The following is a 25024-nucleotide window of genomic DNA, read 5'->3' on the forward strand; positions in this document are numbered from 1 at the left end:
GAACAAGAGATAACATAAAATATATTAAAACAAAAAATTTCTTGATTGTTCCCTTCAAGCAAATTTAGTGTGTTCCCGTTATTCCCTTATAAGAAAGAGAGCTCTATTGATATTGTGACGAGGGAGATCCTTATATTGCATAAGAAACGAGGATAAATCACTGTATTCTTGATTTTTCTATGAAAAAGAGTAAGTTCTTGATACTTACTAAAATAATGGGCGACGATGTAGTTAGCAAAGGAGGAGTAGGCGAATAGATGCGGTGGGTGAACAAATGCGATGTAGTTAACAAGTTGGAATGAAGAGGATCGGAGGACATCGATCCTTTTCATTTTATATAAAATTAATAATTTAAAAAATAAATAAATATATTTTTATCTTTTTTCATTCATATCCTTTTTGTGCGTAATAACGAATGTAATTTTTTTAGAGAATTGAGATTAAATATTTTATTTTTATAAATATAAAATTTTTAATATTATTTTTAAAATATAAAGATCTAAATATTAATCATAATTAACTAAGATGATAACGTGGGAGGTGCAAGAACGACCATCGAGTCAACACTGGGCGATCTTAGTCAATAAGTCAACAATAAGAAAGATAGACTCCACTAATTGCACCAGCTTTTTACGGAAAATTACTAACACGCCTTTAAGCCATCGAGACCGTTCGTTTCGTGTCATTTCCCGTTCCAACGGTTCTGATGCGCGTGAGACGCCGACTTGACGCCCGCGTTTGATGGCGTCTTCCTTTCGAGGTGTTCAGTTCGGCTTCTTTCGAGCCTTTAACCTCGCATTCGCCGTCACTTTTCCAATCCCTTCCGACGGCGATTCGAGGAGCGAATTCCAGGGTTTTGTGATTCTTGTCGGGATTTTGGTTTCTGCGTTGATTTGAGCTGTTCTTATCGGACTTGACAAGTGATCGGCAGGATTTAGCGGAGTTGAGGATAGATTTTGGGAAGAAATTATCTATTCGGATTGAGAAAGAGGAAGAAGAGACGAGGGGAATTCATAATAGCGTGGAGACCGTGAATGCTGTTGCAGCGGTGTTCGTCTCTGCTGAAAGCCGGGTCCAGCAGGTCACGGTTCCGGTGAGTCGTCATACTCCTTTTTTATTCTTGTGCTCCGCGTTTCCGACTTGGCTATTCATTTTGTTTTGCTTATATCTTAGTCAGTTCAGATCTGTGAGGCATTGTTGTATGTTTCAGTTATTTTTCGTATTTTAGTGACTCTTTTGATGTGTGATAAATATTTCAAACTGGGTGATCAGTAATCCCAAAAGCGTAAGCTTTTAGGAAAAAGAGCCCACTGTTCTAACATCGCTCACGTGAAAGTAAACCCAATTGCTTGGCGCAAGCCCAAACGAAGAATGATGATGCATAAATTTTTTTTTTAACTAATTACTTGGTAAACTAAAGTGGGGCAAATACATGTTTCGAACTCAGAAGCTATGATATCATGATAAATATCTTGAATTGGATGACCAATAATTCCAAAAGATTAAGCTTTTAGGAAAGGACCCATTATGTAATAGGTTCTAATAATGTGGTTGCTAGGGTTACTTGAAGGAGAATTGTGAAATGATTTCTTTATTCTATCTTAATTTTGCTTAATTTTAAGATATTTTCATAAACTGCCCAGGGATTTTATTATGCTTTTAATAGCCTCTTCGTAGGGTATTAGTGGTTTATATGCTGTACTCATGCATTTTCCGTGCAATTTGTATTCATCTGTTCATGCACTGATATCATTGGATGGCACCGTCTAACATTGGGCATTATTGTAAGCTTGGGAACTGTCATCTGTGGAGTACATGATTGACCCTCACTCAATCTTCAGGTGGGAAATGATTTCTGTTTGCTATGTTTTGGATGCACTCACTTTTATTGTGTTCCATTTTATGACAACTTATCTTGCAAACATTTGATGGCCGTACTCGTGCTATGTTTTATTGAGTTCAGTTATAGTTATGGATCCCTTCCTGGTATTGAGCTTTGTTAGGGTTGACATCCCTTATATATTCAAGTGACATTAAACTATTTTCTAACAGGTATATATATACTGAATTAGATGGGTATCATTAATGATATGGTAAATGTAAACATTCCAATTTTTGGAAGTTTTACATTAGATTTGAGAACAGCATCTTTGTGATTAGATATGGGGACTAAAAGTCTATTGGAAGAAACAATAGTGATAGTTCATCTATGTTAAGGACGCCTCTAACCAAAACATATTGCAGGCTGTATAAAGCTGGTTCACTAATATTGTTTCTGACAATTAAAAAAAAAAACAGACCAGGAAGGAGAATGTGGGCCTTTGCTCAGTTATAAGACTACTCCAGTTGGAACTTACATGTCATGGGTTTAAGTTTCTTAAAAACAATCTGTGAGCAGGTACAAGGTTGCACATTTTTGATCATAGCCGGATGCGCTGTTTGTGGGAGCCATAAGCACTAAACAACATTTTACAAGTCTAGGAACAGATGAAGCTGAATTTATGCATGTATGTGTATTTATGTTATATAAATATCTCCTCTTTTGGGTGTCATCAACATTTATTTGTTCTTCTAACTTCCAGAGGAGAAGATGAACTGCTTGGCTCAGTGTGTATTGGTGCTTTGGGTCTCATGGAAACGGCAGGCGCATCAACCATACAGTCGTTGTTCCTGAACCTGCATTTTCTTTGTCGGATGCCCCTGCACTCAAAAATGCAAGCCATCCATCTGAACCGAGGCTTCTATATGTTGCACCTCCTTTCTCTCCGGTTTCCTTTCTGCCATCGGGTACTTCATCTGCTGGTCAATCTCCTGTATGTCCTCTATCTCTTTCTGTTCTGTTACCAAGTTTGTATTCTCCCAGCGGCCGAGTTTCACCTCCTGTCGTTTCCACCTTCACAGCCAAACCTTCGACTGCTCACTGTATCCCTCACCAGAACCCTTGCATTGCAGAACACCTTCATCTCCTGAGGTGCCAGTAGCCAAATTGTTGTTTACTTCCCTCGATACCAACTGCAAGAAGAGTGAGGTGTATAAGCTCCAATCCTACCAGTTCTATCCTGGAAGCCCAATAGGTTGCCTCATATCACCAAGCTTGGGTTGTTCAGGTACTTCATCGCCTTTCCCTGATCCCAAATTCTATTCCTGTTCTGGTGGCTACTTCCAATTGTTCCCTATTGGTGGACCACCAAAAATCTTAATTGCTGAAGGGATTGCTGCACGGCAACTTACACCAGCACATACTCAAAATGGTGGGTCACTTTTAGATCGTCGGATATCGGCAGCTGCATCAATAGAGGAGTCTGCTACCATGCCTAAGAATAATGAACACTTGGTGGATCAATGAGCATCATTTGAATAACTACACAAGAGTTTTCGTTCTGGTTGTAAATGAAAGTAGCAGATAGCAGGAGAATCAGCACTGATGATACCTGCCATGACTTGCCTGAGAAAGTACTGGCTTCTGTTTCCCTCTCTCCGGCTAAAAGAGTTCAAATTTGATGGAGGGGGTATTGTCAGAGCCTAATGTTGGTTCAGACTGGTGGGCCAGTGAGAAGGCCGCTACACAGCAACTGAGCATCTGGAAGAGTTGGAAATTCTTCCCAAGAATACATCCAGGTGTAAGCTGAAAGGTCACTTTGCCTTGCTTCATATACGTCAAGGGAGGATCCTATGTCAACTGACCACTGAGTGTCCTCATCTGAAATCCCAACGGCAAGTATCAGAACCACCTTTTAATATCTTTGCTCAAGTTACAGTGAAGCAATTCAATTGGGCTACATGAATTTGACTTTCAGAGATAGTACAGTTCATAAAGATAAGATTTCAAATGTCTCTTGATATGAACTGCATTTCATTGTAACATATTTGGTGGAATCATGGGTTCTGTTCGAGAATTTCCAAGCAGGTACCTCTATATATTTGGTTCTGATTCATCTTCTGTTTACTATTTGCCTTACAACAGCTACTGCTTGGAAATGTGTTGTTGTTTCACTTTCTCACGTTTTCACGACTCCTCCAAGGAATTCATGTTGTTGCATGGACCATACCTATTTCGCTGCCTTTAAATTATGTAAATATGTTAGATCTGTAGGTTTGGTATGTTGAATATAAAAGACATAAAACAAGTCACTTGCAGCTGTCCCACTGTGATTTTGTTATATACGCCAACACTAATGTACATGATGTCGATAAAGATAAGGTTTGATCCTAAAATCTTATTATCAACTATCATATTCTTTACCAATTAATATAGTTCAAATTCTTCCAAATTTGGATGAGTATAACTTCCGGTCCATTATGTTGGTAAATAGGTGTCTAATTTTTAACATTGTGCTTTAATAAAAATCAATATCTTAAAGAAACAATGTGCCCCACCTGGGGGGTATAACTTGGTTCCCAAGTTATAGACGTCCCGAAACGGTGCCCGCCGTGACGCCCGCAATTTGCTTTTGTCCCTCGTATCTGGGTCCCGCATGCCCTCCGTCACTCCTCCAATCGCGTGGTAGGTGGCCCAAGGGGTGAATGCAGATCGAGGAAACGTGTGGTCGATTCGATCTCCGGTTCTCCAAATCAAAAATTCCCGGGCGTTCTTTATATAATAAATATAAATATGTTCTTCCGCTTTCCATTTCAACATTTGCATCTTCCTCGTGACGCCTCCGTCCCAAAACCTTTGTCCGTCTCGTGTTACAATTTAACCCCCCACGAGGCTCCTTTCTTACTACTCATTTATCAAGATACCCACGCGCTTGGGCTCATTTTGCAGCCGGTTCACTGAACCGGCCTTCGATTAGGCTCGGCCATACCCGCAGCCTCGGTGTTGCCGTTTAACAAAACGTGGCCGATCACTTGCCTTTTGACCCGCCCGGTTTGAGCCGGTCCGGTGAGTAGATTAGTCACTCGGTATGTCGACCGGGTTCGTTTTGCCCCTTCCCATTTTATTTCGGCTCCCTGTGTCCTCGCTCCAATTGCTATTGTTATTATTTGAGGCTACTCCTATTATGATTATTATTAATGTTTTTCCTCGCCGTCCCGCTTCGTCTCCCCCCTTCCAGAGAACACGCGGCCCCTCTCTTTTCCCTATCTTCTCCCGTATATAAATCGGGGCCAAACCCTAATTTTCCCAACCCTTTGACTCCCGTTTCCCCCCTCCTCTTCTTCCTCCTCCTCATCGGCCGCCGCCGCACATACCGCCGGTGGCCCCGTGGAACCCCTCGTTTCCGCATGCCATTCCGGTAACCAATTGCCTCCCGTCCGCCGGATCCCATGGACAGCGCCGGCGGGCCCCCCGATTCGGAGGATTTCGTGCTCCGCTCCGCCGTCCGCTCTGGACTGAAGCGGGAGTTCGTCTTTGCCCTCAGGTCCCAGGCCCAGCTTCCGTCTTCCCTCGGCCGTACCCGTTCCGGCAGGTCAGCCGCCGCCCCAGCAGCTTTTCCTCCTAGAGCGACCAAGAAGCGCAGGAAATCTGGTGGGGATCTGCCGTTGAAGACGGCTGCGACCGTGACGGATGTTGTGGATTGTGACGATGAGCCTGTCACGGATGTCGTTTCATCAGCGAACCAGACCCACTTGGAAACCCTTGTGTCGGTCGATGTTTGTGGTGAATCTGCCGCGGAGGCCGCTCTTCCACGGATGAATTCTGTGGCTGCCCCAGTCATTGTGGATGGTGACGATGAGCCCACGGCGGATTTTGTTCCGTCAGCGATTTGGACCCCCTTGGCCACCCTCGTGCCGGTTGATGGTTGTGGTGAATCCGCCGCGGAGGCTGCTCCTCCACAGATAAGCCGCGTTGAAGCCCCAACCGTCGTGGATCGTGACGATGTGCCTACCGCAGATGCTGCTTCTTCTGCGAATGGTCCTGTTTTGGAAACACTAGTGTCTATTGACGGTTGTGGTGAACCTGCAGCGGAGACTGCTCCTCCACAGATGAAGCCCGTCAAAGACCCTACCGTTGTGGATCGTGACGATGAGCCCATATCGGATGCTGTTTCTTTAGCAAATGGTGGTATCTTTGAAAACCCCGTGTTGATCGATAGTAGTGGTGAATCTGCAACGGAGATTGCTGCTCCACAGGTGAAACCTATCAAAGTATTTGTCAGATCTCCCTTGAGGGGCAAAGCTGGTGGTCTGTTGAAATCTCCTAATCGTTGGGTCCAAGCGTTAGCATCTGCTGCTGATGCACCAATTGTTCTTGATGATGTTGCTGCATGCAAATCGAATGGCATCTCCCTTGATAATTGTTGTTCTGTGAAGAACCAGATAGTGATTAATTGTGATGCTGAGTTGAATGTGGATCACTTGGCATCCAAGAATCAATTAGAAAGCTCCAGAGCATCACAAATAGAGGATACAGTACAAGTATCAATTATTGAAAGCCCTCCTCCAGCGTTGACAATGAATAATGAAGAACCTTTACAGGGAACACCAACAGTAATGGACTATCAAGATGGTGGAAAGATGGAAAATAGCCTACCACAGAAGCCTGTGAGGAGGTTTACGAGGTCATTATTGAAGGTTCCTCCTGTAGAAAAGGAAGGTCCAATAGCGATTATCTCTAGTATGGAAAGTGGTCATGACAGCATTATGGATGATGACAAATTTCCAGGGAAGCCCAACAGGAGGTCTGGTATCAAGTCTGAGGAAGAAGATTCTGGATCAGATGTTGGTGCAGGCGCTAGCGGTGAGTCCACTGGATCAGAGGGAACAAAAGGTGGTGAAAACTCTGTTAATGGGTCTTTGAACTCAACCCCAAAGAATAAGATGGAACTGAAGATGTCAAAGAAGATTTCTCTGACAAAGCTACCTGGTAATGTGAGGGAATTGCTGTCAACTGGATTGCTTGAGGGATTGCCTGTCAAGTATATGACATCCAATGGAAAGGTATGCTGCAACCTCCATAAATAGAATTCACAATGTTGTCTTGGTCTTCTTTAATGTTTTTTCTTGCTGAAAGAGATTTGGAATTAATCTTCTGACACCAAAAGAATCTAAAAGCCAAATTGTACTCTTTATTAGTTCAACTGGATCCTTTTGTTCTTTCTGTATGTCTTGTGCTTTATTTTATGGTCGACTTTTTGTCTATGTTACCTTGCTGGTCACTCTATATATAGTTATTCCTGTACATTCTTTATGGACACTATGATTTTGATCAGGAATTGTCTTTATGACATTATTATTACAGCAAATTGAGCTTCACGGTGTGATTAAGGGCAATGGTATATTGTGCTCTTGTGCTACTTGTGATAGCTCGATTGTAAGTATTTTCTCTGTTATAGCTTCGTGCTAGTTAACATCGTGTTAGATCAATTTATTGTTTTTTATTTATTTATTTTTTGGATGTGTGGCATGAAGGTTGTTTCAGCATATGTGTTTGAGCAGCATGCTGGCAGCACAAAAAAGCACCCAGCGGATTTCATTTACCTGCAAAATGGTAATAGCCTCCATGATGTGGTGAAAGCATGCCATGGTGCTCCTTTAGACATGTTGGAGGCTGCAATTCAAGGTGCAATTGGTCCAGTGCCTCCAAAGAAATGCTTTACATGTCAAAAATGCAAAGGTGATGTTTTCTACTTTGAGTTTATGAATTAATTACATTCACTAAGATTATTGACATGGTTGCATGCCACCAATTTTCTGTAGTGTCATTTTCCACTTCGCGTGTTGGGAAATTTGCATGGTTATGTGACTTGTGTCTTGAATTAAAGCAACTTTCGAGAACTCCAAGCCCACTCAATGGAGTGGTCAGCTCTACCAGGTGCTTCCTTTGTCCTGTGTCAAAGATTGGTTTTGTTTCTCTAGCTTTGTCATAAAGGAATCTGATCTATAATGCTTTGGGTATGTTTTGTTAGTTTACCCATCATTTGCTGGTGGTATGTTCTTGTTACTGTTTCTACTGTTGTACAGATCATGCTTTGACATTCTCAGATACTGAACCTGTGCTGGTACCTGGTTAGACCTGTGATGGTATGTCGGCACATGCTGTGGTCCGTGCCACTGACCTAACAGGCTATTGGGCTGGTATGAATCGGTCTGAGTGAAACATAGAACCATGGTATAAACCAGTGATAACACGAGGCTCTCGGGCGTTTGCCTAGGTGCCCAGGTGAGGTGAGTTTCGAGCGCCTCGAACAGGGGTCAAGTTGGCATCTTCGATTGGGTGCTTAGGTGTGCCCCTAGGCATAGGCATAGGCATAGGCATTGGGCGGCCCAAGCATTTGTGTAGCCCGTTGAGCCTCCTCGACACCCCATGCTGCCTCCTCTGTGCTTCTCCTTTTTCCCACCCCTCTCCTTCCTTCCCACTATCTCTCTCCCTCATCCGTAGTTGCCCCGTTGATCCTCCTGTATACCCTCCTCTCTCCTCTTCCTCTGTGCTTCTCCCCCCTCCCCTCTCTCCTTTCCTCTTGTTGTCTCTCCTCTACCATCGCCCCTACTGAGTGTCCCTGACGACACCCTCCCTTTTCCCTCCTTCATGCGCCTCCCTCCTCCCCTCTCTCCTTTAATCCCTCTTTCTTCTTATCCGTCATTGCTCCCAGCCTTCCTGACAGCCTCCCTCCATCTCTCTCCCTCCTCTGTGCTTCTCCCCCGGGTAGGCCTCTGTTGCAATTAGACCATGGCTGTCATCCTCATGCCTCTCTCTACGTCTTCCCAGCAAAGCCGCCGAGCATCCTTTTTCTCTAATTCTTCTTTTTCAGCTTGTTTCTCTCCCCATCAGCCATGATCTCTCTTGAATTTAATGGTAATATTAATTTTTGTTAATTATAGCCTATGAATTTTTTAAAGGATTAAAATTTTCATTACTATTACTGTAGTTTTAACATCTTGAATCATAACAAATTTAGTTTTAGGATTGTTATTCGATTTGAACAGTGTAGTATTTTAGTACTTTAGGGATGGTTAAATGAATTTACTTAGATGTAGTAGTGGTGATATTTTGAATATGAAATAATATTAAACTCATGTATTGTTGAATTTTTATTTTAATATTTTTCCCATAATTATAATTTTTTTATAAATTTTATATTGGAAAACGTCTTGTTTTGCTCAGGTGAGTGCCTAAGCAAACACTTAGCACCTTGAGTGTTTTGGAAGCTAGGAACCTTTTAATGACTGGTGCCTTTGACAACATTGGTATAAACTAAAATATTACTTGTGACTTTTTCTTTTTCCAAATCAAGAAACACAATCAATATATTGTATTGGTATACGAGGCATATTGTGTTCCTGATAATCTTAAGTGGCTCGAGGCAGCAAGTATTTTGGCAGAAAAAATTGAAATACAAATAAGAAACATGGTACTTCAACTTCCTAACTTTTTGTTGATAATGGAGTTGCTTTAATCAACAAGTTCACAGATTTTTTGTTGATAGGCTGATTGCTAGAATTTAAACTTTGGGCAATAACTTCTTCCATTGTAAATTTGTCATATAATTTTATGTTAACTTTTGCCTTTCAATCATCTAATTTTGCTCAATCTTATTCATGAAAGTTCAATTTTGTCTCATCTTCTTTAGCACATCAAAATTTAATTATGCTCGCTTTCTGCTTGATAACATATCAATCAACTTATTTTATGAATTAGAAAACAAAATCTTGGTTTTTTTGTAGGATTTTTATTTTTTTATCTTTAGTTTTATACCTTATTTGGTCTACTTTGTTTAAATTGATGGTTGTTTGGTTTATCATAATAGTTATCACCATCAGTATTGTATACTACTTTAGGCTACTTATTTTGACTGATGGTTGTTTGGTCTGTGCATTGTATGTGTGATTAATCTTCTAATTGACTTAATTCTTAATATGTTAAGAAAAAGTAATGAGATCAATAACTTATGCTATCAACAATGAAATCAGTAGAAGTATGTTAGGAAAAGAACGCCCTTTAATGAAAAGGAAAATTTCCGACAATGATTGCACACATGGAGATAATCTATGTACAAAAGAAAACAAAAATTACAGATAAAAAAGATGGAAGTTCTGCTAATATTTTATAGTGAGTGCTGATTGCGCATGGAAAGACCCTCACATCCTAAGAAGAAAATTAAATCTTTCCTAAAAAATTAAATTGGATTGTGTCAATGGCTTGAATCTGATGCCAGGGTGGCATTGGCATCTGTGTAACTGAGGCTTCTCTCATGAAGCCTCTCATGTTATAAAATAGTATATATGCTGTCTCAAAATATAAAGGTGACATTGATATCTGTGTCACTAAGGCTTCTCCCAAGAGGCCTCTCATGTTATATAATAGTATATAATATATATGCTGCCTCATAATGTAAAGGAATAGAAAATTGATGAAATTTCATGTAAGAAACAATGATGACTCGTATGTTATATACAGTGATTTAAAAAGGCGCTCGGGCGCTCGCTTAGGCGCTCGGGCGAGGCGAGGCCCAAGCGCCTCGCTTCATTTCCAGGCGGAGCGCTTCAAAGAGGCGCCGCCTAGGCGCTCGCTCGAGCCCAGGCGCCGGGCGCTTCGGGTGAGCGCTTGGGTTAAACTAGGCAACCGAACCAGCGGTTTAGGTCTGGTTCGGTCTCCAGTGCTTTAGTTGGTTCAATCGAACTAACTAAAGCACTGATATCAGCGCGACTTCCCCAACCCTAACCCTGCTCGCTGTCATTGTTGCCGCTCGCTGCTCCCGCTCCCGCTGCTCGTTGCTGCCGCTACCGCTGCCACTGTTGCCGCTCGCCGCTCTCGCTACCGCTGCTCACTTTTATCGTTGCCGCTGCCACTGTCGCCGCTCGTCGCTCCCGCTCCCGCAGCCGCTACCGTTGCTCGCTGCTATCGCTACCTCTGTTGTCGCTCGTCACTCCCGCTCCCGCTGCTCGCTGCTACCGTTGCCGCTGCCGCTGCCACTGTCGTCACTCGCCATTGTCGCTACCGCTACCGCTCCCGCTTTTCTCAGCACCCTCGGTCTTCCCTTAACACTTTTCTCCCGCCTTTAACTGTATACTGTTAAAAGTATATAGTATACAGTATATTGTTATACTGTATACTGTTAAACTGTTAACTGTATACAGTATAACACTATTATTTTGATTTTAATACTATTAATTTTAATATTATTAATTTTTAGCTCCTCACTTTGCTCGGGCAAGCGCCTAGCGCCTCGAGCGTTTTTGGACCGTGGCGCCTTTTGGCGCCTAGCGCTTTTTAAATCACTGGTTATATATGTATATTGCTTTGAATCATATCATTTTAAATGTTCTTACTGAACTCATTGTATGTTGTACAGTGTGTTTGATGAAGATGGGTGGCATGGGTTGTAGGACATAGAGAATCCTAAGAACATATTATCAAATGGCACATGAAATGCTACTTATGCTTTCATAAATCGTTAATTCTGTAATAATGAGTTTGGTTGTAGTAATTTGTTTTTATTGGTAGGGAGATTAAGGTGAGGGATGGAGTTTGAATTTTTTTAATTTTATTTTGGGTGCCTATTGTTCCTTGTCCGTGGGTGCAATTTTGATACATGGCATAACAAACAATATGCATGAGCACATAGCTAATATGTTTATTGAATTTGTGCTTGTGTGACACAAAGTGTTTTCTGATTCTGATTCTATAACAGTCTATTCTCCTCGTGAGACAAGTTATTGTATCTTATTTGTTGATCTGAAAATTGTGTTAAGGCTTGCTTAAGCTAGGACTTCAATATAGGGTGTTCTAAGTTTGTGTTATTGTATAATGCTTCTATGAGGTTTGTATGGTTGACTGTGTTTTGTTTGTCTTACATAGACTAGAAAGCTCTGGCCTTGAAAACTAGGAGTGTCTATCTTTCTGTATGAGTTTCCCTCTTTAAGGACGTGACTTCTTCTTTACATTGGTTAGGATAAAGCGTAAAATGTTCTTACATTCCGTACTTGCATTTTGCTCCTGTTTCATCTTTTATTAAACTTCTTTTTGTATATGCTTTTTATATGACTATGGTTGTGGTTCAGGTTATCAAGGACAAGTTCCACACCAGACATGTCCAATAATTCATCTAAGAATTTATTATCAATTAAGAAAAGTAGCCTGGGAAGGTTAACCAGAAAGTTGGTACTTTAACTCCACTGAATATTATAGCTTTACTATTTATTCACAACATTCATATTATGTTTTATGCTCAATTTATGATAGATTTCTTTGTTTTCAATTTCTAATTTTTACTAGGGATCTGGGCTTGCACAAGTTGGTCTTTATGAGTGGCATCTTACCAGAGGGAACTGAAGTTGGATACTATGTTCGTGGAAAGGTTGTGCATTTTAGTGGTTAAATGTTTCTTATTATGATTTATCTAGTTGCTTATGAGGTCTGTTATAACAAATTTTGCAGAGGCTACTTGAAGGCTATATAAAAGATTCCGGAATATACTGTCGATGCTGCAATACTGTGGTTAATTATTTGCACTATCAAATTTACTAACTTCTTGGTCCCTATACTTCAAAGTTTAAACTTTGTTATCCTAACTGTGCAGGTCAGTCCTTCACAGTTTGAAGCCCATGCTGGTAGAGCTGCACGTCGAAAACCGTGAGTCAATGATAGAAGTTCCAAATTTTTTGATTAAACTCCTGCCATTTCTCTCTCCTTTATCATTTTTTATTTTTGTTCTACAGTTACAATAATATATACACTTCCAATGGAGTTTCCCTTCATGAATTGTCAGTTTCACTATCAAAAGATCGGAAATTATCAGCCACTGAGAATGATGACCTTTGCAGCATTTGTGCAGATGGTGGAGACCTACTCCTTTGTGATCTATGTCCCAGGGCCTTCCACACAGGTAGGTATTTGCTTTTGTTGGGATTTTTTAAATATATCTTAATAAGAAATACGTGCCTAAGTTATTTGAACTACAATTGATAGTTAATTAGTTGATTTGGATGATATGTAATGTACTTTGCATGACAACTATGACATCTCAGTTGCTTGGTTGAAATGTTAGGTCAGTTTCCTTTTTTTTTTGCTGGAATTACCTTGTCATGGTTACGGCCTAACATTTTTATAAACCTGGTAGATGTTTTTGAGCAAACTTATCCATACTTTTTTTCTCTTGTCATGGCTAACATTGTGCTTTACTAGGTGGACATGAGAATAGTGCTAATTTTTCAGCAGCTTGGTTGATAAATTACCATTAACTGGTGTGATGCTTCTTTAACTTGGAAGGTTGATCACACAATGTAGTAATTGCACTCAAGTAATAAGCAAGCTGGGTAGCTGTAGATTGTTACATTCAGCTTCAACATGTTATTTAGATTAATCTGATATATTAAGAAATTTGCAAAGGTTGAATTCTTGAGGCTGAATTGTTGACCAGGTTCTGCTTATTTTGATGACATTTATTTATAACATCTTAGTACAGTCCGATGTTTGTATGACCAAAATACATCATTTTATAAATTACTATACAAAATTTCTACATGGCTTGTGTGCTTTGCTTTTTTCTTTTTTACTCATTGATTTAAAAAGGCGTTTGGGTGCTTGCCTAGGTGCTTCGAGTGCCTTGTTTAAGGGCCAGGCGGCGCACTTCAATGAGAGGTGGCGTGCGCTCGAGCCTAGGCGTTGGGCGCTTTGGGCGAGCGCCCGGTTGATATAAGGCGATCGAACTGTTTAAATTTGTATTAGTTGGTTTGATTAAACCAACTAATGCGTGCAGTTTTATTAGCGCACGACCTCGACTTCCAACCCTATGCACGCTTCTCTCTCTGTTTTCGCCACCAATGATTTCTCCCTCTATATTCGCCATAGACGATTTCTCCCTCTGCCTTCACTGTTGACGGTTTCTCTTGCTGCCTTCGAGTCTTCCTCTATCACCGAACGAGTCTTCTCAGCTTCTGCTGTTGTCCGCGACACGACTCCGCTGTTGTTGCCTCCAACTGTCTACGACTCCACAGCTTCCGCTGTTGTCCACTGCTTGTGACTTAGCTTTCACTGTGACTTATCGTCGACTTCTCACTGCGACGACTTCTCACTGCGACTTCTTCGGTCTCTACTCTTCCTTATTGTTGTTAATGGTAAATATACTATTAACAGTAGATTATTAATTACTGTTCAAAATAATCTTTATTTATTAGATTAATAATATACTATTTGGATTTTAACACTGCTAATATTTGTTTTTAATTTAATATCATATTTTATTTAAATAATTATATTTATTAATTATATTATATATATTTTTTTAATTTTTTTTTTAATATTTTAGAGCATTTCGCTTCGCTGAGACGAGCGCCTAGCGCCTCGAGCGTTTTGGGACCTTAGCGCCTTTTAAATCACTGTTCTTACTAAAACTAAAAATAATTGATTGGAAAAATAGTTGATTGTTCCAAGAAAACACTGGATGGTATGATTTTGAAATGAAAAATCTTGTTAGTCTTCTAGAAGTTTCCATGTGTATCTGATTTGTTCTTGTTTGCTTCTTTCTGTCACATGCTGGCTTCATAACTAAAGTGGAAACAAGGGGGAAAGTTGGATGGTTTATGGACATCTCACAAATCTTTGTATTTTATAAAAGAAAATTTTGTATCCTTTGTTTTGATTTATATGGTTATTTATGTTATGGTGGTATCAAGGTGTCTCCTGCGACTGGTGGTTCATTCCATGCCACTGGAATAGGAGTAATGAAGAAAAATAAACAAACAATCAAACGAATAAGCCAGAAAAATATGAAATACTGTTATGGTCGTTAGAGGGAAATGAAATACTGTCATCTCTCCACGCTCCCAAGGTCTCTTGCATGTCTCTAGATCTTTTCTCTAGATCTTGTGGCAATTGGTTTTAAGTGGTCGGTGAGCGGTCATTAGAGGGAAATGAAGGGTCCTAAGTGGGGGGTCTCGTGTCTCTGTTAGTGAAGGGTTTCCAAACTTTAATCCTTAGAACCAAAGACTTGACAGTTTGATATACTGTTATGGTCAGGTTCTTGGCATATGATGTCCTGGCCTGGTCTATGTTGTGACCCCCAGTGTCGAGCCTAGGTTGTGGATCTGCTCAGTCTGTATTTCCCACTACAAACTTTGCAGGGCAACACTAGAAACCTTTATAGGATTATATTGATGTATAGTATCTTGGTACTAAACCTTTCTGCCTCAGTTAACAATATTAAGTTATTGTATTCATGCTTATTATTAACTTGTATGCTGTGAAAAGATTAAAGTAACTGAGTAATTGTTTTCCGTTTGCGTTGTATTTAAAGGGATATCAATGGTTGTTAATTAATAGGAGTTTGATTTGTGGGAATGATATCTTGCATGCAGTGATTTTTGTGCATATTTGGTTAACTAATATGGTTATGGTGTCATGCAGTTTTGATCCTTTTTATGCTTGTTGCAGGTTGTGTGGGTTTGCCTAGCATACCAGTGGGAGATTGGTACTGCCAGTATTGTATAAACCTCCATCAAAGAGAAAGGAGTGTCGCATGTAATGATAATGCAATTGCTGCTGGAAGAGTTGCTGGAGTTGATCCCATCGAGCAGATATTTAAACGAAGTATACGTATTGTCACAACATCGCAGACTGATGCTGGTGGTTGTGCATTTTGCAGGTTTGCTTTTCCACTAGACCTACTTTCCTGCTCCTTCGGCATTTTTAGACTTGCAATATCTTCTTAGTTCATAACAAACTAAGAAGATAGAAGATAGCTTTAATGCTCATATAGCTTTGTAGTTAAGGAATCAGGATTGCTGTGTTTGTGTTGGATCTGAACCGAATTTTATATGCAACAAATGTAAAGAGATTATTTCTTTCTGACTCTATCATTGTTATGCAATTACATCCATTCCTGTTGTGCTTTTGGATGTAAATTTTGTATGGGGTCAATCATGAAATAGTCAGTTACATAATTTTGATATTCTGACACATGCTTCTTTTTATTCTTCCTTTCCTAATTCTCTTTATGTTCTGCAGGAGCCATGATTTCAGTAAATCTAGATTTGATGATCGAACAGTTATGATTTGTGATCAAGTATGATTATGACTTCTTACAAAAATTTATTTTAGTATATTGTTTATTGTTCCATCTGTTCTGATTCAACTTATTTATTGAGTCCTGACTGACATTTGTAACATGTTCAGTGCGAGAAGGAATATCATGTGGGTTGTTTGAGGGAGCAAATGATGGCTGATCTGAAGGTGACACTTGGTCTTTCCCCCATACAAGGCATTTGTAGTCTTGTGATTTTAAAAGTTTAAGTAAAATATTTGACTGCCTATGGTGCCAATTGCATGATAGACAAAATAGTTATGGCATCATGTTGATGCCTAGGCCAAAAGAATGTCAGTTTTTGGCCTATTGCAGAATATACCAAAGCTGACTAGAATCAAACTTTGTCATTGATTGCAGGAACTGCCTGAAGGGGAGTGGTTCTGCTGCGATGACTGCAGTAGAATCTGGAACTCTTTGCAAGAGTTTCTTTTCCGTGGAACCCAACCGCTTCCAGAATTGAATACTGATATCATAAAGAAGAAATTGGAGAACAAGGGTGTAAATGGAGATGCTGATGTTGATATCAGATGGAGACTTTTAAGTGGAAAAACTGACACAGCAGATAGTAAACTATTACTATCAAGAGCAGTTGCCATTTTCCATGTAAGTGACCAAATGCTACTATAAATTGATACTTATTTTATTATTCGTGCCACCATATCTCCTCTTCGTAAAAGTTTAATCATGTTGAATAATATGATCTTACTAGTCTCTGAAACTCTTAGAGCTTAATACCAAGATGGTTTAAAGCAAGGTCTGCAATTTCGTATCATACCGGAGTTTCGACGTTCGTTCGGTACAGTACGAAACTGTATATCGAGCGGTATACCACTCGGTATATATATATATATATATATATATATATATATATATATAAAACTCGACGACGTCGTCTCATATATATATATATATATATATATATATATAAATTAATATATATAAAAGATTATATATATATTTATATATATATATATTTTTTAAAGGCGATGTCGCATCGCCTCATATATATATATATATATATATATATATATATATATATATATATATATATAATCCGAAAAAGGCGACGTCGTGTCGCCTCGACGACGTCGCCTTTTTCTAAAATATTTATATGTAAATATAAATAAATATATATATATATATATTATTTTATTTTATTATTATTTTTCGTTCCACTCGGTAGCGGGTGGTCCATGTATCGGTATGCCATCGGACCGGTACGTACCGTCCGTACCGGGCGGTATCATTCGGTATTGCCTACCTTGGTTTAAAGAATTGATTACTAGTTCATGTCTTGAACCCATTTTGGTAGTATGTAACTGTTGGTATGATAAGTTTGATGCCCAACACACCAAAAAATAGAAATATAAAATATACCAGCATTCCCAAGCTCTTATTTGGTATAAGGATTAGAAAGCCAAGGATCTTTGTTCAGAAGTGTTCCAGATCCTAGTTTTAGTGGGGATTGAAGTTCCACTAGAAATACATATTTTGCATTTGTTATACTTTTGAAATTCTAATCTGGGATTTTAATGTTCCATATTGTTTTTGTGTTTCAATGGGGGATTTATTGCATAATTTTTGTTTATTCTGGAATTTCCTAGCCCCTTATGCCTAGGATTTCCAAGTTCCAAGGGTATTCTTGGTACACAAAATCCCATGTTCAGATTGGCCATTATTTTTTAAATGCCTATTTCAATGTGGGGTTAAAATTGTTTTTGAGTGAGATTCTGAGATTTTGAGGAAATACTTCATTAAATTCCCAATACTAAATAGGATCTTAAAGTGAACCTGTGGAGCCTTACAGAAATTGAATTGTCCCTGATATATTTAGTGCGGTTCATCCTTTCTTGAAGAAAAGGCAGAAACATGGTAGCTCCATCCCCTTTATGATGCACCGTATTTAGTGGATTCCCTTTTATTTGCAAGTGTCATCTATTGTTATCCATTTTTTATCTTCTTTGCCATTTACCCATCTACACTAGTATATGACTTTTTTCTCTCATATAAAGAGCAACCATTATTCATCTTGTCTATTGTTTATCGGCACTAACATGTTTGGTAAGTCAAGTTAGACCACCCTTAACAGAGATTGATATTTGCTCTAATTAGTGGGTGTTTTAATCACATATTTTCACCTTCTTTGCCCACAATTTGTTTTTATATTATTCACTTTTTCATTACTGTTTCATTTTGAAAACTCATTTTCTCTCTCTTGCTATATAATGAATCCTAGGGTCTGCAAAGTGAACATTATATGAAGGCAGCTGAAATATTGTAGATTTCGTGTGGTATGTGAATGCAGGCATGTTTGTTGGTTTGCATTTGTGAAGTATAAAAGATTGTGAAACTAGCAACTTTAAAATTATCTATAACAAAATTGAAAGCAAGCTATTTAGCTATTATACTAGCTACGATATGGTAAATGGTGAACATAGGTAGATAAGTAGAAATATAGGAAAGAGTTCACGCAAGAGATTAGGTAATGAAGCAAGGAGCAAAAAAATAATGGGAAGATGAAGCCTGAGAGGAACGGGAACAAAGGTGCGGTGTTGCAGGAGCTTGAATAATTTAAAAAGAAAATAATTAAAATCTATAAGCAATGTAGTTTGGATAGAGGATGTGGAAGTAGGTGGGAAGGTGTACAGAAGATAGAATGTGTGACAGAATATGCTTCTCCATTGGGATCGGAACTATTTAGGGTTGGCTACATGGATCTTTTGTTGCTATTAGGATCAGTAAAAAGTCATATTTTTAATTAAATTTAAAATACCTAAGTTTCTATTTATAGTTTCTATTAAAGGGTTTCCTCTATCGCTCTTTGTATTACTAACATTTATTATTTTACCTCTTCTGACTACTACATCTGGAGGTCTTCTCAGCATATTCCCATACCATTTTAAATGATTTTATCTCATCTTATTCTCTTTCGAAGCGATACCTAGTTGTTCATGAATAAAAGTATTTCTTTTCCTATTTTTCTTAGTAACTCTATACATCCATCTCAATGTTTTCATCTGCACAAATATTTTTTATATGTTTTTTCTTAACTGCCCAATACTTAAATCCATAAAGTAATGCTGGTCTCACAATTGTCTTATAAAATTTTTGTTTTTAATTTTAAAGGTATTTGATGATCACACGACTCCTGATGTATTTCGCCATTTTAACCATTTTGTTTTTACTTTATGAATAATATGTTTATCGGTCTCCCTATTTTGTTTAATAATTGAATACTAAAAGCTTTTACTTAATGGGACTTCTTGTTCATCCAATTTAATTATATTCTTTTGTTTATTTCTAGAATCACTAAAATTACATTTTATATATTTAGTTTTAGTCCTACTTATTTTAAAATCTTTAGTTTTTAAGGCTTGCCTCAATAGCTCAAGTTTATCATGTAAACGATTAGTAAAGATGTCTATCATGTAAGGGACTAGTAAATTCATTTATTATTTATGTAAAAATATAGTGACTTAATATGAATTATTAGTGTAATCCTATGCTAATATGAAACTCATTAGACACTCTTTATAGTTCTAACACTAATAGCTACATTATCATACATATCTTTAATAACATCAATATAATTAGTGGATACATTTTTTATAGAAATCACCATATAAATCTTTAGGTACTTTATCATAGACTTTCTCTAAGTCAATAAAAACTATATGCAAATTTTTTTTCTCTTTGTACATTTTCATTAATTATCTTAATAAATAAATAGTTTCTATGGTTCATCTTCCAAGCATGAAACCAAATTTATTTTCGAAGATATTTGGTTCAACCTTTATCCTACTTTCGAAGTTTCGGTAACTCTTTTTTAAAATTTTGTAGTATGACTTATGATTTAATTAATCTATAATTTGAATATTTTTTTATGTCATCATTATTTTTGTAAATTGGCACTAAAAAAATTCTTTCTCTATTCATCAGGATCCTTTTGAATCTCATGGTTTTGTTAGATAAGTTAGTTAACCAAGTTACTCCCTTATCCTATAAACTTTTTAGACCTTAATAGGGATATCATTAAGCCCCACACTCTTAGCTATTTTCATCTTCTTTAATGCGTTTGTTGCTTCAGTAGTTTTAATTTTACAAATAAATATATGATTATTAAATTTACCACTATTATTTATGTTAAATCTAAGTCTTGTGTGGAATATTCATTAAATAATTTATAAAAATAATTTTTTATATTTCCTTAATCTCATTTTCATTAGCTAGTATTCTTTGATTTTCGTCTTTAATACATCTAAAATAACTTAAATCCTTATATTTTTCTTTTCATAGTGTTAGCAATTCGATATATATTTTTTTCGCATCTTTAGTACCTAATTTATTATAAAAATTATCATAAGTTTTTTTTCTTGTCATACCAACAACGTTTTTAGCCTTTTTGATAGATTTTTTATATCTTTTAAATTTTTTCTCATTTTTATAATTTTGTTAATTTTTAAATCATGATTTGTTTAGTAAAAAATATTTTTTAAACTTCCTTCAATTGCCACCAATGCTCTCTTAAGGTTGTACCTGTACTTTTAGTTTCACCAAGAATCTTTTTTGCTAAGCTTCTAGTCTTATTAGGCGTAGTTCAAATAATATTAATATTATCTTCATTTAAGTTCTAAGTCATCTATCTGTTTATCTTATTCTTAAAAGTGTGTATATTATCATCTTTAAAATTTCACCATCTAGACTAAGCAGTTGTTTTACTATTTTTTTCTTCTTCCATTTTTTATAGTAAATATCTAATACCATTAACCTATGTTGATTCGTCAAATTTTCGCTAGGTAAAACTTTACAATTCTTACAAATAACTTTATCTATCTTTCTAGTGAAAAAAAAATCTATTTAATTATAGTTGTGACCACTCTTGTAAGTAATTAAATGTTTATCTCTCTTTTTAAAGTGAGTATTTACAATTATAAGATCACAAAATCCAAAATCATACCAGCATCTTAATTTCTCTCCCCATAATCAAATTTCCCATGTACTTTATATTCATCATATGTTTTCCCTATATGACCATTCAAATTTTCTTCAATTATAAGTTTTTCGATTATAAGCATTCATTGAATGATATCATATAAGCTTTCCCAAGATTATTTTTTAGTTTCATCATCCAATTCGACTTGTGGGGCATAAACACTAATGACATTCAAAACATCTCATCTTTTCATAAATTTTAGAACTATAATTCTATTTTCAAATCTTTTTGCATCTACAACATTATTATTAAGATCCTTATCAACAACAATTCTACACCATTTCTGTGTTTAACTTTTTCAATGCACTAAATTTTAAATCTTGTACTATCAATCTCTCTATATTTTTTTCCTATTCACTTAGTCTTTTGTAAGTAAATAATATTTATTCTTCTTTTGATCATAGTGTCTATCAATTTTAATCCTTTCCTTGAAGGTGTTATTATATTCCAAGTTCCTAACTTAACTCGTTAATCTTGGACTAACTTCTTTATTCTCATTGGTCCAAAGTAAACTGAGAGAACACTTGCCTAGTTGTCACCACATCCGGGTTCTGATATTCGGGCGGCACCGTTTGCAATTCCGAACACCTAGGCGATGAAGGTTCCTCGCATCACTTGTGTGACAACCTAACTTTATATTGAAATCAGTTAAGATCCATGATCATGAGATCTGACATAGTTTTACGTTGCTTATTAGTGACCCAATGGAACCTTCCACCTTCTTCATCCAGGCTTGGGACTGACATTGACAGTGTTGATGAAAAATATTTGTTATATGATTAAAAATGACCAGCTTTCCGCTTGCATGATCTATGCTTCTACACAAGTAGTAATTGCTAGTTCAATATTGTTTCTGCTGTAGTTTTCATTGTTTTGTTTGCCTTTTTAGGTGATTTTTTCTGCACAAGAGTACAATGAAAAATATTGTTAAAATTGTTGCAATTATTTTTTCTGTAGGAGTCGTTTGATCCAATTATTGAGGCTACAACAGGTCGAGATCTTATTCCCTCCATGGTTTATGGGTATGATATTTAACTGTTTTGTTCTAATTCTGTTTTCTTAATTTCTTCTCCCTGCTAAATTTTATTGATTTCTATCTGATAGGAGAACAGTGAGAGACCAGGATTTTGGAGGAATGTTCTGCGCCGTTTTAACTGTTGGGTAAGTGTCATTTCTCTAATCTGTAATATTATAACTTTATGTTAACTAATCTGTAATATTATAGCTAATATTATAACTTACCTGAGTCATTTCTGGAGGAATGGTCTTTGTTAACTAATCTGTAATGTTATAACTTTATGTTAATTGGTGCAGGTCATCTGTTGTGTCAGCAGGAATTTTACGTGTTTTGGGAAGTGAGATTGCAGAACTACCGTTGGTTGCAACAAGCAGGGAACACCAAGGACAGGTGAGTGGATGCCACTTAAGTGCCTTTCTTTTATCTGAAAGCCTTGTAACTTGTATCTTTGATAATTTTTTAACCACTAACTTGGGGCAGTGAATCCTATCATGGATTGGAATAAATTCAAATGCTGATACTATTTTCAATTTTGAGGGGTGCTTATTGTGAGATCAGTTGTTTCAGTTAGTTGATTATGCTGCTGTTTATATTTGTGCTAATAGGTATTGTTGGTTTGCCAGGAACCAAGTACAACGTCCAGCTAATTTTTTCCGTATAGGCATTGAGGCATCTAGTGTTCTAGGATCCTGTTTCAGAAATCTACTGTTGTAGAACTACTTGAAGAAACATAAGTTTTTGGACATTTTTATAGGTGATCATTAGGGTACCAAATGCATATATTATGTGAGTGAAAGATGAACTATAAGAGAAAGCCACGGGGAAGGAGCTTGATGCACTATGCTTTATGCTCTAATCTAATCTTTAGGGTTAATATACATTTAGTAGCAATATGATGTGATAAACAACCAAAATAGATTTTACTTTCTAATGTATTTAAAAACACTTCTAAATTCGCTGGTACAATGTATTTTTAACTTAAAAACACTTTCAGGTACAATGTATTTAACTACTAAATACACAAATAAAAACTGATAATAAGCTAATAAAAACCTTTACAGTGTAGCAGAAGAAAGATGGGAACAACTTAAAAGTGCCAACTAGAACTTAATTTCTTATTCTGAATCTAGAAGCATCAATTTGCTTTTGCAGCATCATGCTCCGTATCTTCTTTGTTGGAAAGTTTTAATTGATTGACCTATAACATTCTCTATCTGGTGTACTTCAACCTCATTCAAGTAATCATTTTCCAAGTTTCTCATTTTTCACATTCGACATTGAACTTGTTATATCCCTCACAACATTTATTAGAAGGAAGATGAAAATTTTGAAGTTTTGAAGTGAATTTCAAGTTATAAAGAAACTGATAGCAGGCAATATTTTCCTCCCCGGGAATACAAAGTGTGAGAGATGAGAATGATGGTGGGAAAGAGATAGAAGTTACACATAGGAAGAAAACAGAAGATAATGAGGCCTTTTACTCTATGATTTATTATCTACTTAACTGACCTTTTCCAGTTCCAACTAGTTGCCATTCCTACCTAACTGGGACTTCTCAAAGAACATTTGCCTGACAACCTAAGGGCACATTCAAGTATGTTGAACTGACTCTATAAACATTAGACAGAAATCTGTATCATGATACCTGAAAATCTTAAAATAATTGGATAAAAATAATTGTACAAACACAGAAATTCTTTGTAGTAAAAAAATAATTGTAGAAACACAAATACTTTGTAGTCAATTAATTGTAAAATCCTAATTTAGAATACACCTAGTTGTAATTTGACTGAAACTTAACAAGAGAAATACTTTGTAATTAAATATCACTACAAACACAGTATGTTTTAATTGTATCCAAAATTGTATGGAATTAGCTCCCAGTTTTTTGTTAGTTTTTTGGGTCCATCGGGTAGCACTTCTGTCATTGTAAATATGATACCAGTGCCATGGGTCCAATTGTTATGATTTGGATTGTGTTACATGGTGTATCATGAGGCTTGCTTGTTTTGCATGGAACTTTTTGTAGCATACAAGATTTCAAGGGCATGGAAAAAGAATCTTCCCTTGCTTTTTTTTTGTATATGCAAACTTCTGAGGTCCTATGGTGCTCTTTACATGCCTTTAGAAACATTGAAATCTGACTAATTTATGTTCATCATGTAGGGTTACTTCCAGTCACTTTTTTCGTGCATCGAGAGACTGCTGGGATCTCTGAATGTGAAGCATTTTCTGCTCCCTGCAGCAGACGAGGCTGAATCCATTTGGACCAAAAAATTTGGGTTTACAAAAATAACCTTGGACCAGGTAGGTGATCGATCTCTGGTAGTAGCATGTGGAGATTTTTGGAAATAAATAACCTGTAGATGTTGATTTGCCCTGCAGCTGCATAAGTTTTTAAATGGTGCTCGAACAACAGTCTTCGAAGGGACATCTATGCTTCACAAGTCAATTCCAGCTATCCCGGTTTCCTCACAGGTGGAGCCAGCAGTGAACTGAAGGCAGTGCTGAAGCATGCAAGGCTATTTTTTGTTTGGTCATGCTGGAAAAGCCGTGGCTTTCTGCACTGTCTTTTCATATTTTTATGTACATACACAGGGTCTCCTATGTACAGGAAGGGCCACCCTTGAGCAAATTTTGAGCTGGATCAATCTTCGTATGCAAGTTCAATAGGAACCATAGGATTCCTTGAAAGGAGTAGTGAAATTTACTGCACATACGTAGAGGAAGATGATATTGAAGTGTTCCGGCATATCTTATTCTGAGTAATGTTTCTTTCTTCTTTTTTTTTTTTTTTTCCATCTCCCTCTTCCTCTCTTTCCTTCCCCTCAAGTCCTAGATTCATGTACTGTAATTGTGAGAATGTAAATTCCCAAGGGTTTTGTTATTACCACTCAGGAGAACATTTCCCACTCACAATCTGGTTTCCCATTCAAGGTGGTGAGATGGGTACGTGACTCCCCTGTCATCTGGAACGGAAATTCTATTTGGGAGTCCTGCACAGGGTGACCTTCACGGATTGCGTGTGATGGAAACATGCTGCTACCT

At 37.3% G+C, this 25024-nt stretch overlaps 2 protein-coding genes across 11 annotated transcripts; both read left to right on the plus strand.

The window, feature by feature from the left end:
* The first annotated feature begins 747 nt into the window (after positions 1 to 747).
* Positions 748 to 4052, plus strand: LOC103973505 (uncharacterized). Of its 8 annotated transcripts, none has more exons than XR_010488759.1 (4): positions 748 to 1093; positions 2399 to 2507; positions 2583 to 2813; positions 2953 to 3973. XR_010488759.1 is itself a non-coding variant. In XM_065117719.1 (4 exons), exons 1-4 carry the CDS (start codon positions 1035 to 1037, stop codon positions 3344 to 3346), a joined length of 582 nt encoding a protein of 193 aa, XP_064973791.1. In that variant the 5' UTR covers positions 748 to 1034; the 3' UTR covers positions 3347 to 3972. The 8 variants fall into 8 exon arrangements, 4 of the variants coding, with proteins under 4 accessions (XP_064973791.1, XP_064973790.1, XP_009386358.2 ...); XM_065117719.1 differs by lacking the exon at positions 2399 to 2507 and having other exon boundaries at positions 2953 to 3107; positions 3210 to 3972; XM_065117718.1 differs by lacking the exon at positions 2399 to 2507 and having other exon boundaries at positions 2902 to 3107; positions 3210 to 3970.
* Positions 4053 to 5015: 963 nt separating this feature from the next.
* On the plus strand, positions 5016 to 24873 carry LOC103973506 (uncharacterized). Of its 3 annotated transcripts, none has more exons than XM_065117721.1 (18): positions 5016 to 6882; positions 7184 to 7255; positions 7354 to 7558; positions 7642 to 7756; positions 11944 to 12039; positions 12158 to 12239; positions 12320 to 12379; positions 12462 to 12514; positions 12706 to 12767; positions 15314 to 15524; positions 15887 to 15944; positions 16055 to 16111; positions 16323 to 16568; positions 21916 to 21980; positions 22063 to 22119; positions 22273 to 22366; positions 24143 to 24283; positions 24362 to 24873. In XM_065117721.1, exons 1-18 carry the CDS (start codon positions 5269 to 5271, stop codon positions 24473 to 24475), a joined length of 3402 nt encoding a protein of 1133 aa, XP_064973793.1. In that variant the 5' UTR covers positions 5016 to 5268; the 3' UTR covers positions 24476 to 24873. The 3 variants fall into 3 exon arrangements, with proteins under 3 accessions (XP_064973793.1, XP_064973792.1, XP_009386362.2); XM_009388087.3 differs by having other exon boundaries at positions 5017 to 6882; positions 12601 to 12767; XM_065117720.1 differs by lacking the exon at positions 11944 to 12039 and having other exon boundaries at positions 12601 to 12767.
* The last annotated feature ends 151 nt before the right edge of the window (positions 24874 to 25024 follow it).

The sequence above is a fragment of the Musa acuminata genome, chromosome BXJ2-7 (genome assembly GCF_036884655.1).
Source record: "Musa acuminata AAA Group cultivar baxijiao chromosome BXJ2-7, Cavendish_Baxijiao_AAA, whole genome shotgun sequence".
NCBI lineage: Eukaryota > Viridiplantae > Streptophyta > Magnoliopsida > Zingiberales > Musaceae > Musa > Musa acuminata.